This window comes from Panthera uncia, chromosome A2 (genome assembly GCF_023721935.1).
Source record: "Panthera uncia isolate 11264 chromosome A2, Puncia_PCG_1.0, whole genome shotgun sequence".
NCBI lineage: Eukaryota > Metazoa > Chordata > Mammalia > Carnivora > Felidae > Panthera > Panthera uncia.
The window spans coordinates 7,432,096-7,448,737 of record NC_064816.1 but is presented as its reverse complement, the minus strand read 5'-3'; the positions used below and the strand labels follow the sequence as shown (position 1 = coordinate 7,448,737).

Sequence of the window (16,642 nt, the reverse complement as noted above, 5' to 3'; positions counted from 1 at the left end):
TAAACAAAAAAGCGGGAAGACAGAGATCAAGAGGGCTGTGTGCGCGTGAAGAAACATGGAAGGGGTTATATTTTTCATCAGGGTGCTTTGGACCCGACTTCCCTCTGTCCCAGAGCGTCTGTGCCTGTGTTGCCTACCGTGTGGCGAGTAGACCCGCAGGTTGATGGGCACTGGGGAGATGCCTTTGTTGGTCCCCGTGACCCTGTCGGTCTCCGCTTCGATCTCCTGTCGGACTTCATCAAAGTCTGTAAACTTTTTGGACTTACAGTGCAAAAACTCGGCATATTCTGAAAAAGGAAGAAGGAAGTTCAAAATGGGAGGGAGCAGCAGTCTTGCTGTGGGTAGGGGGCAGATGGCCTGCTGGGACAGGTGTCTCATCAAGCAGGGAAAGCGTGGCATTGGTCACAGGTGCTCCAGGAATTTGGGGAACAACAGAGTCGTTCTCGCAGTGAGTACTGGGGGTGGGGGGGGGGGCCGCTTCTACAGGCCGAGTCTCCCACCAGACCTTGAGTTCCTCAAGGAACAAAACCAGTGAAGATTCTGTCCCTGGGGGATGGAAACTCTCTGTGAAGTATTTTGTGAAACCACGCATCGTGACAAACTCCAAGAAAAACAAAACAAAAAAACCAACAGGTGGGTGTAACCAGCATCTGTGATTTTTTGATGAACAGAAGAGGAAATGCCGGCATGCGTCACCAGACCGCGGGGGGTGCCCATGTGATGAAGCTTCCGCTCTGCTGTTAGACGTGAGACTGGGTCCAGAGTCATGATGTTAGAACCTCCCTTGCTGTGGGTCAAAGAGAAGCCACCGTCCTAGAGGGGTCGAAGCTGCCAGCACTCTCCAGCTTGCCAAGAGCCCAGACGCACATCCATGGGACCCATCTGTCCTTCCTCCCCAAGGCATGTGGCACAGTATGGAGAGGGAGACACCACTGTGGCCTCACCAAAGCCCGTCTCACTGTCTCTCCTCATCTGGCTGTTCACAGGGTCCCCCACCTAGACGTGAACCGCTCAGGAGAACCGCTTTCTGGGCAGGGTCTCATGTGGACACAGGAGGCCTCTTCATGCCTTGCGAGCCCAGGGTACCTACAAGCCATACTGATGCCGAGGTGCGGGGCCACAAGGAAGGGACTACCAGTTAGCGGCGGTCCCATCAGACACGGGATAAGGCAAGAATAAAATGTGTTCATCCTAAGGTGTAGGTACTGAGCCTACAGGCGTTCGCTGTACAATTCCTCGACTTTTCCCGATGTGCGTATTTTCATAGTAAATGTTGGGCTGGGGGCGGCTTGCAGGCTCAGAGACCGTGGCTCTGCAGTGATGCCGAAGAGATGGAAGGAAATCACGCCGGCAAACAGCCCAAAGAACCGGACTGCGACGGACAGGCCAAGAGGAGAACTAGAGATCGCCTCCACGGTCAGCAGGTCAGCAGGAGACGTGGCTACACACATCGCAGCACAGACATACCGTCCGCTGCGAAGGATTGGTACAAAGGATGGGGGCGGAGCCCCACGACGAGAGAAAACCGGGCAGGTCTAGAATCTCTCCCCAGACACAAGGCAGAAAGAAATGAGCACAAAGGGGGTCGCCACCCCACCTCCGTGACCTAATAAACCGTGGCCGACATTCGGCCCCTGCTGGCTCTAGCCAAGCCCTGCGTGTGGTCCCCTGTGCCCCTCGAGAGCGAATACCTTAGGCAGGCATCTGCATGATGCCCATTCCACAGATGTGAAAACGGAGGCCCAGAGAGGCGAAGTGACTTGGCCCAAGCTCGGTGGGGGGGCTGGGATTTGGAGTTCAGAGAATCTGTCTCCAGGTGGTGGCTCTCAAGTCACGTGGCCTTTGTGAGGCCACCGGCAGGCTGTTAACCTCTCTGCTTCAGGGCAGGGGGACTCTGTGGGCTCGGATCACCGAGCACCACCTCCACCATGGGTGCTGGCCCTGGGGAACAGGGGCCATGAGGACACTTGCTGGAGGGTCTAGTCACAGCCCCTGCCCCACCCCCATCAGCCGACCCAGTTCCCAAGGACAGTCGCGCTCTAGCCCTCCACAGGGACCAGAGGAAACGCTTGACTGCTCTTCCGGCAGCGGCCACCAAAAATGGCACAGTCCCCCAACCCCCCACAGCATACCTCAGTTCTCATCCGGCTCAAGGCCCTGGGCTCGGCACCCACCGGAAACGACCCCCCTTGCAGGAGCACAGCCACGGGGAAGGGACTGGGGGCCGGGACACAGGCCCTCTCCCCTGTGCACCCTGTTCTTCCAGGCCCTGGTCCACCTCCTCCAGGGCCTGTTGCCTCTCCCGGGAAGCCTTCCTAAACTCCATGCCACCTGACACTTCATCCTGCATCTTGGGCCTCCTCCCCAGTCAGGGCCAGGTCACCCTGGGATTGTGTTTATGGGACCAGGACCTGCCGGCTATGGCCCCTAGAGTCCAGGGGCAGCCTCCCCTTCTACCAACTCCTTCATCGGCAGGATGTGCAGACGGTGCCAGAAAACCATAGCTTCTTTTTTTTTTTTAAGGTTGATTATTCATTTTTTCAGAGACAGAGAGACAGAACGTGAGCGGGGGAGGGGCAGAGACAGGGGGAGACAGAATCCGAAGCAGGCTCCAGGCTCCGAGCTGTCAGCACAGAGCCCGACGCGGGGCCCGAACTCACGGACGGCAAGATCATGACCTGAGCTGAAGTCAGACACAACCGACTGAGCCGCCCAGGCGCCCTGAAAACCATAGCTTCTTCCCCAGGAAGCCAACAGGCAGCAGAAACCAAGAGGAAGTTTCAGGAGCCTGCTGGGCTCATCCCCCTCACAGCCCGCTTTACTGGGCTCCTTGTCACTTTAGAACCATGTGCTGGATTCCAGCGTTGATATTGACATTAAAAAGCTTCCACCAAAAAAGGAAAAAATAAAAGCTTCCTCCAAGCCTGATTTCCCCCACAACACTGACCCTCGTAAAGCCGGACCTCAGCCCTCATTTCCTCAGAACCATCTATGGTTCCCAGCTAACCACATCCCCAGCTCTGACTTCAACTCACTCTCCTCCAGCCACTCTGGGCTTCTGCCTCAGGGTCTTTGCACTGGCTCTTCTCTCTTCCTGCAGGCTCCCTCCCTCACCTCCTTCAGGTCTGTTCAAGTGTCACCTTCTCCAGGAGGTCTGTTCTGGCCCCCACCCAAGATGACAAACCTCTCCAATCTCTTTCTTCCTTCTCTGCCTTATGACCCTCCAAACATGGCTGCCTTCTAACAACGCTGACCTTCTCATCCTGTGTCTTTCCTGGCTCCCTATTAGAAGGGCCACCGTACAGGGCAGGGATCTGAATCTGCGCTATTCACTCCGTGTCCCTGGGCTTCCCTCTGAGTATACCTACTGAAGTGCTCAATAATTGTATGCGTGAGTGAATGACTACCAGAAAGATAATATGGTCCCTGGGGTGCTTGGGTGGCTCAGTTGATTGGGCGTCCCACTTAGGCCTAGGTCACGATCTCGTTGTTCCTGAGTTCGAGCCCCACATCGGGCTCTGTGCTGGGGGTTCAGAGCCTGGAGCCTGCTTCGGATTCTGTGTGTCTCCCTCTCTCTGCCCCTCCCCCGCTCATGCTCTGTGTCTCTCTCAAAAATAAATAAAACATTAAAAAATAAAAATAAATAATAAATAAAATGTGGTCCCTGCTTCAGCTTCTATAAGGGGGCCCAACTCCAAGGCCATCAAGCTGTATATATGGGAGATTGGGCAGGGACGGGGGCACTGGCAAGGCCACCTGCTGTTTTCTCCTCCCTCCGTCCCTCCCTCTCTCTCTCTCTGTTCCTCCCTCCTTCCTTCCCAAGCTCTTCTTGACCATAGAGGCCCAGTCCTGAGCTGGGCTCTTGGTCTGGTGGGACGATGGATGCTGCACAAGCATGTCACGGCAGGTGCCACAGACACTCAAAAGAGACCCAACACACCAGAATCTGGAGGGTGGGGACCTCCTGGAGGAGGTAACACGACTCCAGCCCCCCACCCTGCCCTGCCTGCCCCACCATGATGGAGGCAGGCAAGGGCAGCGGTGGGCAGAGAGCATCCCTGAGGATGCTCTGGGCCCAGGGCATCTGGGGAAGGAGGGAAGGGGAGGGGGGCAGCCTCCCTGAGAAACAGGTGGGCAGGGCTTTGCCCAGGGCGCCACTGCCCTGTACTTGCCAGAATGCTAATGATTTTTTTAATGATCCCGTCTCAGAGAACAAGTCAGAGGCCTTAAGGCTGAGCTCAGAGTCTGGGATGACTGGAGACTCCCTCTCAACTCGTCCCCAGAAGCCATGCACCTCTGTCCCCATCCCAGCTGCCATGCTTGCTAGCCCTCGCTTGCTCATGCACAGATGACCCGACCAGTCCAGTCCGGTCCCGCCGGTCCCTGTCCCCTGCTGTAGCACTGACAGCCACACACCCGCCACTGCTACCCTGCAGAGCCACGCCCTTCCTCGGGAGGACGGGCAGCCCCGGGGGTTCCAGGGACCCGGCCCAGGGCCTGGAACACTCCAGGAGTGAAGCAATAACCTGGGCCCTTGTCCAGCACTCGTGCTGCTGACCCAGAGGCGCCAGCCACCCTCTCCCACCGCAGGGCTTCCCGCCAGCATCGTAACTGTGGGGACAGTGAATGCACTTCTGGCTTTTTTCTAGAAAGAGGCTCTGCCCTCCCTCCAGGACTTGTTCCCTCATCTCCTTCAGGTCTCAGCTCTAAATACCTCCTCCGGGAGGCCCACCCAGACCACCTGGGACCCAGGAGATGCCCTGGCACTTTGCCCTCTCTTCCACGGCGCTCCTCGCACCGACACACCACGTGCTCAAGTGTCCCCTGCTAAGGCTGGAGCTGCAAGTGAGCACTTAGCTTCCGTCACCACTCTCCCCGGTGCCTGGTGCCTAGTGGCTGTTTAATAAAACTTATTGAGGGACCTATTAAAAATCATTAGGTGCCACAGCCTAGGAGGACATCACTCTCTCGAGTCCCAAGTATGTCCCCATTGTGCTAAACAGCCAATCCCCACATTGGGCATCTCCCAGGCCCTTCAAGAAAGTGTCCTCAAGAGGCGCCTGGGTGGCTCAGTCGGTTAAGCATCCAACTTCAGCTCAGGTCATGACCTCATGGTTCGTGTGTTCAAGCCCCGTGTCGGACACTAGTGCAGAGCCCGCTTGGGATTTTCTCTCTCTCTCTCTCTCTCTCTCTCTCTCTCTCTCAATCTGCCCCTTCCCCCACTGGCTCATTTCAAAATAAACTCAAAAAAAATTTTTTAATTAAAAAAATTTATTAAAAAAAAAAAAGAAGAAGAAGAGCCCTTAGAAGGCAGATGACGAGTACATGCGGCCACCCTCTGGGTATCAGGCCACCCAGGGCCCAAGGAAGCAGCTCCATGACAGTGGCCCGGTTCCCTCAGGCCTGGCTTCCTGAGGGGTCTTAGGGCCCTCCTGTTTTATTTTTATTTAATTTTTTAACTTTTTTAACTTTTTTTTTTTTTTTTTTTTGAGAAGAGAGAGACAGAGCATGAGCAGTGGAGGAGAGAGAAAGACAGAGACACAGAATCTGAAACAGGCTCCAGGCTCTGAGCTGTCAGCACAGAGCCCGACGCGGGGCTCGAACCCACGAACTGTGAGATCATGACCTGAGCTGAAGTCGGATTCTTAATCGACTGAGCCACCCAGGCGCCCCAGGGCCCTCCTGTTTTAAAGGAGCTGGAGGAGGTCCACAGGACCAAAGAAGGCACCCTCCCCACCCCGAGGGCAGACTGTGAAATGCCCAAGTTCTGCCGGAGCAACCGGGCCTTCAGCCCAGCCCCTCCAGCCTGGAAAGGCTGAATCAGGCACCATGACAACGTGTGGGAAGGTGACAGGAGGGAGAGATGGGCGTGCCTAGCCCCTCCCAGCCTCACCCTCCTCTCAGTGCCTCAGTTTCCCCAAAGGAAATGAGACAACACAGAACCCAAGTGTGGGGCTGCTACGACACCAAATCCCACACCGCCAGGCCCACAGGGACTAGCTGAGCTGCCAGTCAGGGAAGGCTGCCTCGGGGTCTCAGGAGGGCGGTGCAAGGAGGAGCCCTGCCCAGGTATTCATGGGACTTGGCCCGTCCCTTCCCCATTCTCAACCCAGGGAGGAGCGGAACTGCCAGGCTGACTCCTGATGGTGGGAGATGGGGTCTGCCTTCCCCAAAGCTGGCGTCAACAGGCATGCTGGCCCGGGGTCAGGAGGACCGACTCGGGGACTCGAACGCACTCGGGCGAGCCTGAGTACCACGCGATCAGATGGAGCCAACCGAGGCGGACGGTGCAGAGGCTTCAGCCAACCAAGAAGAGGCAAAGCGTGTGGCACCTCCCGAGGCTGTTGGGTCCTCAAGCTCCCTCGGATTTGAGACAAGTCGTGAAGACCTCCCAGTCTAGGACGCACGGCCGTTGGGAAGGCGTGCTACTGTGATCTACAGTAAGAAATACACATTTGGATTTCCACCCTCCATTTTTGACACCGGGCTCCTAAAATCCTCAGAATGTCCTAAGTGATTAAGAGCCATAAAGGTGTCTAAACATTCATAGCCAGCCCCTCTCAATGACACATTAGTTGAATGAGGTGACTTTTGGAAAGCACTTAAGGAAGGGGGCTGTGCCAGGGGGACCAATTTATGCGATCAGAAGGCTGGAGCTTTTAGTCCCGCCCTACCCACCCCCCACTCCGGAGAGGGGAGAGGGGGGAGGGGGGAGGGGCTCCAGGATGAATCAATCACCAAAGGCCAATGATTCAATCAATCGTGCCTGCGTAATGAAGTCTCCATAAAAATAAAACCCGAAGGACGGGCTTCGGAGAGCTTCCCGGCTGGTAAACACATGCAGGAGACGGGAGAGGGGCGCCTGGAGACGGCATGGAAGCCCCGGCCCTTCCCCACACTGCCCTGCGCATCCCTTCCGTCGGGCTCTTCCTGGGTTGTCTCCTTCACACCAGCCACCCATCCAGTGAGTGATCTGTTTTCCCCTGAGCTCTGTGAGCTGCTCTGGCAAATTAATCGAACCTGAAGAGGGGGTCGTGGGAACCTCACTCAGATCTACGGCCAGGGGGCGAGACGCACAGGTGACAACCCGGACTTGTGACTGGCAGTGGGGCGGAGGACGACGGTCTGGTGGGACTGAGCCCCCATCCTGTGGGATGTGACACTCTCCCCAGGCAGACAGTGTCAGAACGGAGCTGATCGTGAGCCACGCGGTGAATGTCCACTGAACACGTGGCAAACCCCACACCACGTACTGGAGAAAGTGACAGCCCCAGTTGGCATCCTGGCCCTGTTTCCTCATCAAGACACAAGGCCATGCCCCGAATGCTGCAGACTCTACCAGCTTTATAGAAAAGGCCCTGCCAGGGCCAGGCCCAGAGGACAGGTGCTGGAGAAAGGGTTGTTGACAATCCCACAACAAAGCAGATCCGTGCTTTCTGCCACTGACTTTTGGGGGGAGAAAAACCATTAAGAATATCGGAATGAGGGGCGCCTGGGTGGCGCAGTCGGTTAAGCGTCCGACTTCAGCCAGGTCACGATCTCGCGGTCCGTGAGTTCGAGCCCCGCGTCAGGCTCTGGGCTGATGGCCCGGAGCCTGGAGCCTGTTTCCGATTCTGTGTCTCCCTCTCTCTCTGCCCCTCCCCCGTTCATGCTCTGTCTCTCTCTGTCCCAAAAATAAATAAAAAATAAATAAATAAATAAATAAATAAAAAGAATATCGGAATGAGATGAGGTTACCTGAGGATGAACCGAGGGAGCAATGATGGGGTGGGGGGCTGGGGCTCACCCAGGGGAGGAGGAAGGGGAGAAGGAAGGTGAGGCACGATGTTCCAGGGAGGGAGCGCTGTGGGGGCAAAGGCGTGGAAGTGTGAATGGACGAGCCGATCTTGAGGGTGAGTGAGCAGGGGGATTGTGGCTCCAGCTAGGGAGCAGGAGGAGGTGAGGTCCCAGAGTTCAGCAAGGCCCTGTCGGGGTCACAAAGCTTTAAAAAGGAAGCTGGGAGCCACCCCCTCTCTGGTCCCTGACAGCAACAGTCAAGGTCAAGGGAAGGGAGGCTCAGGAGGCCACATTCCACACCAGAACAGTCCCTAGCACCCAGGGTTTACAAGGCCAGGGGTTCTTCCCAAGGAGAAGCAGGGATCACCCGTGAGCCATCAAACTTCCTGGTGGCTGTGGTCTTAGGGTAATTTTTTTTTTTTTTAAAGATTTTAAGTAATCTCTATGCCCAACATGGGACTCAAATGTACAACCCTGAGATCAAGAATCACATGCTCTACTGTCTGTACTAGCCAGGTGCCCCATTCAGTCTTAGGTAATTTTTAAACTAAGCAGATTAAAAGTCTGGGGTGCCTGCATGGCTCAGTTGGTTAAGCATCTGACTCTTGATTTCAGCTCAGGTCGTGACCTCAGGGTTGTGAATTCAAGCCCTGGTGTTTAGGCTCCAAAATGGGCATGGAGCTTACTTTAAAAAAAAAAAAAAAAAAGAAAAAAAAAGTTACAAGTAATGGCTCACCAAGAGCAGTCTGGACCAGAAGCCAGCATCACTGGATGTCACAGGCATCAGAAAGGAGGGCTGAGGCCCAGCCTCCGAGTCACATCGTGGGACCCCAGACCCTACAGGAGGCGGCAGGCACACCAAAGCCACATGGGGTGCCAGGGCCACAAAGGGGGTACCACTATCACCCCCATTTTACAGATGAGGAAGCTGAGACACAGAGAGAGAGGCCACCTGCCCCAGGCCCCAGAAATAAGGGGTAGCTGCCTGGCTCCGGAGTCCTGTTCTCGGGAGTCAGCGGGACAAAAGTCTATTCTCTAGAAGCAGTGCAGCCCCACGTAGCCCCTAGAGGGCCCTCTACCAATCAGCACGTCCCACACTACACTCAGCTTCCTCCCTCCTGCTAGTGGGGTGTCCCGCCTCCCACCCAGCCCAGGCACCTCTGCTGTTCATCGCCCTGGACCCCCACCTCAGGGTCACTCTAGACTGCCCTTCACCCTCACCCACAGCACTGCCCTGGGCCAGGCCTCATGACCTCTTGCCTGGCTCTAGACTAACCTCTCCCTGGCCTCCCTGCCTGCACTCCTATCTCTGCCCATCCTTCCTCCACAAGGCGGCCAGGGGCTGAGCCAGTTTTTCCCCACCCAAGTGCTCCCTGGGCTCTCACTGCCTGAATCCATCACCAGACTGCCAGGCCACATCACCTGCCTCCTGCCTCTCCCCCCAGCCCCACCTCATAACTTTGCACATGCTGTTGCCCCGGCCCAGAATGTTCTCCCAAAGTAGATCCAATGTCCAATATACTCTCCCACACCCCCTGCCCTTTCCCCTCTCAGCCTGACCACAGCATCCCCTGTCTGCCACTCCATGCTGCCTCCCTGGCATCCAGCTGAGGTTGAGCACAGAGTGGGCACACATCTACTGGCAGCAGTAAAAGACTGGAGGGATGCCTCAGTGGCTCAGTTGGTTAAGCGTCCAACTACAGCTCAGGTCATGATCTCACAGTTCGTGAGTTTGAGCCCCTCACCGGGATCTGTGCTGACAGTGCGGAGCCTGCTTCAGATCCTCTGTCCCCTCTTCTCTCTGCCCCACCCCTGCTCATGAGCTCTCTCTCAAAAATAAAAGTTAATGAAAGAGAGAGAGAGACTGGAGACGCCACAGTCAGGTGGGGAAAGAGGAGTATGTGAGCTGAGACACAGCTCCATATGGGACACCTGGGCCTCTCTCCCGACCTCCACCGCCAGCCCAACAGGATCCAACCATGACCCTATCTCCATAGCTGCCACCCTGTCCCTACATGTCCCCAGGCACCACTTCCATCTCCTCTGGGTCCCCTACCCTGGGCTGGCTCCCATGTTCTCTTTTTCACCAGCAGCCACGGGATCTGATCAAGTGACACCTCGGCCTCAGGGTGCACTCCACCATGTGTGTTTCAGGCTGGGCTCTCACTGTGACCCTCCTGAGTGCTCTCAGGCAAGTGGCCTCATCTCTGGAAGCCTCAGTTCCATCCTCTGTAAAGTGGGGGTGACGGGAACAGAGACGCCAGCATCAGTCCGGGTCAGGCACTAGGCTGATGTGCACCCTCAGAGTTTCTGCCTTCACTGCTCTTCACATCTACCACTTTCTGCTGGGAAGGAGAGTTCCCATCAGCCTCAGCTCCAACATCACTTCTTCAGAGATGCCCCGGGATGTCCCACCCTCCAGATGAAGTTAGTCACCCACCCCTCTCTACACACACACTCCCACCTGGTGGGGACCAGGACTGCCTGTCTCCCTGCTGGTCTCACCCCAAGTCTCCCACTTCCGTCCCCCGGCACCAATGGAGTGCCAAGGGGGCAGGTGACTGGTGGTGGCAGCAGCTTTGGTCCAGTCACTGCTGTGCCCTGGGCGTGGACCAGCCTGTGGCATGCATTAAGTGCTCAGTGGACCACAGCTGGGTGACAGCCACCGAGGAGGTGATGGGGGTGGGGGGGGCTTCCCGCCACCTTCCAGTGCAGAAAGCCAGCAGACCTGTTCTCCCAGCAAGCTGTCCCAAACAGACCAGTAGAAAGCACAAAACCATAGCCACTGAGTCAGCACCACACGGGAGGACCTCGAGTGCCAGGCACTGTTCCGAGGGTTGGACATATTGAATAATGCGGTCTTCATGGCAACCGACAAAGTCGCTGCTATTATTATCTTCACTGTCCAGAAAGGAAACACATCATGAGCAGGAGTCCCTCCCCAGCGGCCATACAGCCAGTAAGCTGCAGAGTCACGATCTGAACCCCGGCAGTCTTAGCTCCCAGGGCCTACCCAGCAGGGCAGAGGTTTTCCCCGAGTGGCCAGCGGCCAGAAGCATCAGCCATCAGCTGGGAACTCATTAAAATGCATATTCTCACCCCCCCCCCCCCAAACTGCTGAAACCTGCTGAATGAGAAGCAAAAACCCACCAGGCCAAGCCTTACACGACTCTGACCCACTGCCATCTGAAAACTGGGGCTCTGCTGCCACCAGTCTGGGCCCAGCTGATCGGACCTCTGAATCCACAGAAAGCAGCCCATTGGCTTGCCTGTGGCCTATGACATGGCAGGGCTCACAAAGAGGAGGTGTGGACCAATCCGCTATCGCCTCTCATTGGAGCCACGCCTCCTCCCAGCTGGGCTGGGCGGAGTCAGAAGATGAAAGCGAGAGGGCGTGACTGGAGCACAGCAGAGAGTCAAGACAAGTGACGAGGCTAAGCTCCAGTTTCCTCCAGTTGTAAAATGGGGGTGTGTCAGCTGCCTTCCTAGTATGGGTGTGTTTAACCGGGCCGTGCGGTGAGACTGGCGCCCAATGAATCCTGAACTGACCAACGGTGATACTCCAGGTCAGTGGGGAAGCAGCATGGAGGCCGCCGGGGGCTCTGGAGAGAGGTGAGGCCGTGCCCCCGAAAGCTCCTCTGTCCCGTTCCAGCTTCTGACCCACGATGCTTTCTAAGGAGGCCTGACTGGGTTTTATTGTGGGAGACACGCCCACGTTATGCCAGGCGTGTGTGGAAAGAACAGAAATAAACGGAGGCCACCCAGGGGAAGCCAGAAAAGAATCTCCACGTGGGCCATTCTACATTCAATGGGTGGGCCTCTCCAAAAGCCAACAGCGTGACTCAAGTGGCCATGCTGCCCTAATGAAAAGAGGAGACGGGACAATGCGGTGCAGCAGGGGGCAGATCAGAGCACTGCAAAACTAGCCAGGGAGGGTATCTGGGGGACAAGTGGCAACCTGATTATGGACTGGGCATCAGATAACGTGCAGGAATGATTACTTTTCTTGGGTGTGGTTCCGTGACTGTAGGAAGGTGTCCTCAAGGCAAGGGGAGGCGCACCGAAGCACTCCGGCTTGACGTGTCACATGCTACTGATTTTGAAAGCGTTCGTTCAGCAAAAAATGTGTTCTCCACAACACAGCAAGCAGACACGGCACCTGGCAGCCTGGTCACAACTGAGGACACGAGGGGTGGGTGTTCACTGAACTGCGCTTCAACTTCCCTACACAGATGGAGAACATGAGTTCAAGCCCAAATGATGACCCAAGACCCCGGACACCGCCATTGGCCCCGGCACTCCTGCCGGGCACTGCGCCCACACTCATTATCTGCTGCAGCAGCGAACTGCCCCACTCACTGTACCTGTTTTTGAGAAGATGAGCTGCAGAATGAGAGGCCGCCGGGTGACGATTCCTGAACCTCGGGGAAGGAAGTCCCTGTGGGAGGGGAAAAGGACAGAAATTACTCAGCGGCTGGCTCGCGGGGCAGGAAGTGTGACCACACGTGTGAAGCAATCCCGTCTTGCGACTGAGGCAACCTCAGCAAAGATACCAAGATCCCAGCCAGATCTTGGAGGGTCCTGAGGCCACCGGGGGCAGAAGAGGGACTGGAATGAAGGTTGGTGGTGAATGGAACCGTTTCCCTCTGGCTGGCCGTGCTCCAGCCCCAGCATGCCCCCAGAGCCCTTTCGCTGACAGATATTTGAACAATATCTCCTGCACCCCAAAGAAATGAGTTCATTTCCTACATACATGTTTTAAATTAATTTAATGCCTTATGTATGATACGAAGACTAAATAAAAGGAAAGTAGTTGATGACAAAATACATGTTTCATGTCCCAAAAAGACAAATCGATGCAGGCAGGAAGTGAGTGGATCAATGGCTGCCCAAGGGGTGGGACATGAGGAGGGAGCTTTCTGGAAATGTCCTAAAACCTGACTGTGGTGATGCTAATATTTACTGTAAGTGTACTAAAAACCACTGCATTTGAAATGGGTGAATTTTCCTAGCATATAAACAATCCCTCAATAAAGCTGTTAAATAAAGAAACATACCCTGTGTATTTCACCATGGAAATACTCAGGCACCAGCTGGACTGACTTACACCACTACATGTGGATTCATGCAAAGCAGGACGACCGGAAGGCACTCTGGACCATTAAGAAAGGAAAGCCGAAGAGCCAGGGTCCAGTGAGCGTGGAAGTAGAAGAGGGATTTTCGGAGATTAAAGACGTGCAAAGGATTCTTTGTTGTCTCATGTAAAATGGAGAAAAGTTCCAGGTTCAGAAAGTTTCAAACAAGGCTTGCACACCAATGTTTAGATTATTTGCAATCTGTGCGGGACACAGGACTAGTGGTGCTGGGCAGGTGTGTCCCAAATACAGCAAGACAACAGCATCCTGGGGTTCTCAACCCAGGGCCACCGGCACCAACCCGCTCCCCAGTACTGTGACAGCCACAGTGCCTCAGGAGGGCACCTCCTAGCGTCGGGAACCCCTGTTGGGAGCCTGGAAGGCCCCAGAGGAGGGGTCACTGGTTCTCAGTTCAGGCTGGCTGGCAGAATCCCTGGGAACGTGTTAATAACCCGGTGGGTGCTGGAGGGAAGGAGGCATACCGGGCATGCGCCACACATGACATCCTGTGGGCAGCCCCACCGCACTTCACCTCCGCTGGCTGAGCGCAAGGAGGTGGCAGTGACCACGTAAGGTTGGCCCACCGGCTCGCGCTCAGGGGGACCTGCAGCCCGGCCTTTGAGACGAGGGGCCCTCTGTGGGCCTCAGGGCTCTAAAGGCCCCACAGGGGCACAGTCCGAGCAGCAGAGTGGGGCGCTCAGGCAGACAGGCCCAGAGAGGGGTGGGGTGACGGGGGTGCCGGAGTCCGGTCATCATTCTTAGAGCAAAGCAGCCCGATGGGGGTTGGGGGACAGCCAGATTATAACTCTGTGTGCTTTTAAAGGGGTGTGGCTTTAAAAGAACCCTCTGAAGGACAGGGGAGCCTGGATGGCTCAGTTGACCGAGCGTTTGACTTCGGCTCAGGTCATGATCTCGTAGCTCATGGATTCGAGCCCCGCATCGGGCTCTCTGTTATCGGCACAGAGCCTGCTTCAGATCCTCTGCCCGCCCACCTGCCCTCCCCCACTCACGCTGTCTCTCTCTCAAAATAAATAAACCCTCTGGCGGCCGCAAAGGCAAGGGTGGGAGTCCAGAGGCAGGCAAGGCACGAGGGGACTGCACTGGTCCACGTATGTGATGACAGAGGCTAGACCCAGAGCGGCAGGAACAGAGAGCAGTGGACCGACACTGGACAGAGCTGACAGCAGTTCAGGAGAGGACAGTCCAACCATGGAGGGTGGGGGGGGGGGGCCCAAAAGAGACAGAAGAACATCCCAAGGACGCCGGTGAGCCCCAGGAGGACGAAGCCCGGGGCCCCTGGTGGCAAAGTCACCCTCTACACCTCAGGTGTTACGATGGAGGTGCTGGGGACAAAGAAGACACGCTACGGAGGTAAGAGGGCTTGGCAGCTGGTCTGGGCAGAGAAGGGGAAACAGGAGGTGAGCTACATGTAGGGGTGCAGATAGGGCAGAGCGGGGAAATGGCGAGGAGGCCCCAAGCAGGTCACCAGGCCCCAAAGTCAGTCAGTTCTTCACCTCGGCCCTCACCAGAGGGGACATCCATCCCAACGTCTCCAGGAGAGCAGAGCCACTTCACGGCAGATGCCAGGGACAGGGTGGGCCTGCTGGTGGCTGTTAACCTCTCAAACACCACACTGGGCCTTGGCCCTGGCACTCCCAGAGCCCCAGGCCACCCGGCTCAGAGGCAAAGACCTGAGAGGCAGGGATAGGAGGTCCCTTGCACATCAGAGATGTGGCATCTTGGAAACCATGGGCGCCGGCCCTCCAACAGAATCACAGACAGCAGCGGTGACGGTGTGCACGTCCCGCACCAGAATCTTCCACTCCACCTCTCCACCTCCTCCACAACAGGAACGGGTCGGGGACCAAACGATACAGAAGCACGGGAATGAATTCCCCACGCCTGTCTATGTGGTTCCTCCAAGCTGCTGTGTGTGACTGCAGGAGGCTCCTTTCCACTGCTGACCCGTGCCCTGGGGCATGGATGGGCCACTTGGGGTCTTTCCAGTTCGGGGTCGTTACCCATATAGCTGCTGGGGCGCCTGGGTGGCTCAGTCGGTTGAGCATCCGACTTCGGCTCGGGTCATGATCTCGCGGTCTGTGAGTCCGAGCCCCGCGTCGGGCTCTGTGCTGACAGCTCGGAGCCTGGCGCCTGCACTGGATTCTGTGTCTCCCTCTCTCTCCGCCCCTCCCCCACTCATGCTCGGTCTCTCTGTCAAAAATAAACATTAAAAAAAATTTAAAAATAAAAAACCAAATATAGCTGCTAGGAACGTTTGCACACATGCCTCTGGTAGACACACGCCCTCGTTTCTCCTGCTGAGTCAGAGGGTGAACCTGAACAGGCAAAACTCGTCTCTGGTGATAGAAATCAGAGCACTTGGTTCCCTTTGGAGAACTGACCGGAAGGGGCACCGGGGAACTTTCTGGGACGGACTCTATCTTGATCTGTCTGGTGATTTCCTGAGTGCGTGAACTTACATAAGAAAACAAGGTCACTAGGCATCGGGGAGTGGTGGGAACATGGATTGAAGTTCACGGCGTCTGAGGTCACCCGGCCTCTGGGCCCACACCTCTGACTCAAAAGCCGCGGGCATCACCCCCGCCAGGGCCAAGGTATTGGCCCACGCTGTCCTGTGACTGTTCTGGGTGTGTCTGGGGGGGCCAGGCACCATGGACACAATGGTAACACTACAGACAACGGACGGTGAGCGCCTCGCAACAACACGAGGACCAGCACGATGCCCAAGAGAACCCAGGAGCTCCGGGCACATGCAGGGAAGGCAGCTGGCCGGGGCTGGAGCTTGGTGGTGACCGGAGGGTGCAGCCCAGGCAAAGGAGGCTCAGCCCGAGGGGGAGAAGGCCGAAGGACGAGGCCGAGCAGGCGCGCGGGGCCTTGCGCACCAGGCTGGGAGTGCCAGCCGCCCTGGGATTCCTCCAATCGTGTGTCCGGAAGCTCTCGAACTGCTGAGTGGAAAGGGCGGCAACACCGAGTGCGGACTCGGCCTGGACAGTCCCCCCAAAACCAGCTCCCTGGAAATTCCCAAGAGGCTCGGGGAGGAAGGGCCCGTCCGGCTGTGCCCTCAGGTCCGCCCAGAGGATGTTCTGGCACAAGGCAGCAGGAGCGCCCTGGGGGCCTTCCCGGCCTGGGTGGTGGAAGGAGACCATCTCCCCTCGTAACTCTGCCCAGAACACCATCCGCTTATGTGGAGGCAACTTCCAAGCCTCAGTCTTCTGCTTCCTCCGCCCTGATTCAACCCACCCCCACCCCGACCGGACGCCCAGGCTGCCCTGCGCACGCTGTGACCTCCCGCCAGCTTCCCTGTCTCTCCGGTCTGGGTTTCCTAGTCAGCGAGACGGGGTGACCCCGCCCACCACGGAGGTCAGCTGGGTACCACACAGGCACCCCCGTGACTCACTCCCCACAGCTCTGGCCCAAATGACACCTCCCTAGGGAGACTTGCCACCCCCACTTACAACTCCAACCCCACCCCATCGCCCACCTGCCCTCATTTTCTTCCTCGTCACTAACACTTCAAGTCACTTATCTGCTTACCTGCCCCCCTCTGCCACGTAGCCCCCCAGGACAGGAGCCCGGGTCTACTCTGTTCCTTGGCACAGAGTAGGGGTTCATTGCTGCACCTGGCCTCTATCTATGGGCCTAGGCCTGGCCCACAGGATCCTCCTCCCAGGTTACCTATGGTTCTTTTTTTTTTTTTTTTTTTTTTTTGT

The 16,642-nt window shown here is 56.7% G+C and overlaps 1 protein-coding gene and 1 long non-coding RNA gene across 9 annotated transcripts in view; one reads left to right on the top strand and one right to left on the bottom strand.

Moving 5' to 3' along the window:
* The window catches only part of DNM2 (dynamin 2), an 89,312-nt gene that overhangs the window by 44,399 nt on the left and 28,271 nt on the right, over positions 1-16,642 (bottom strand). For all 8 annotated transcript variants that reach the window (XM_049642395.1, XM_049642392.1, XM_049642396.1 and 5 more), the window contains exons 2-3: positions 12,141-12,214; positions 138-287 (exon numbers count right to left, since the gene is read on the bottom strand). In XM_049642395.1, coding sequence (XP_049498352.1) covers positions 138-287; positions 12,141-12,214 — 224 coding nt within the window. The remainder of the gene's footprint in view (positions 1-137; positions 288-12,140; positions 12,215-16,642) is intronic.
* Positions 11,198-12,740, top strand: LOC125930613 (uncharacterized). Its single transcript, XR_007460185.1, has 2 exons — positions 11,198-11,342; positions 12,009-12,740. It is a non-coding gene; the product is annotated as an uncharacterized LOC125930613 (long non-coding RNA).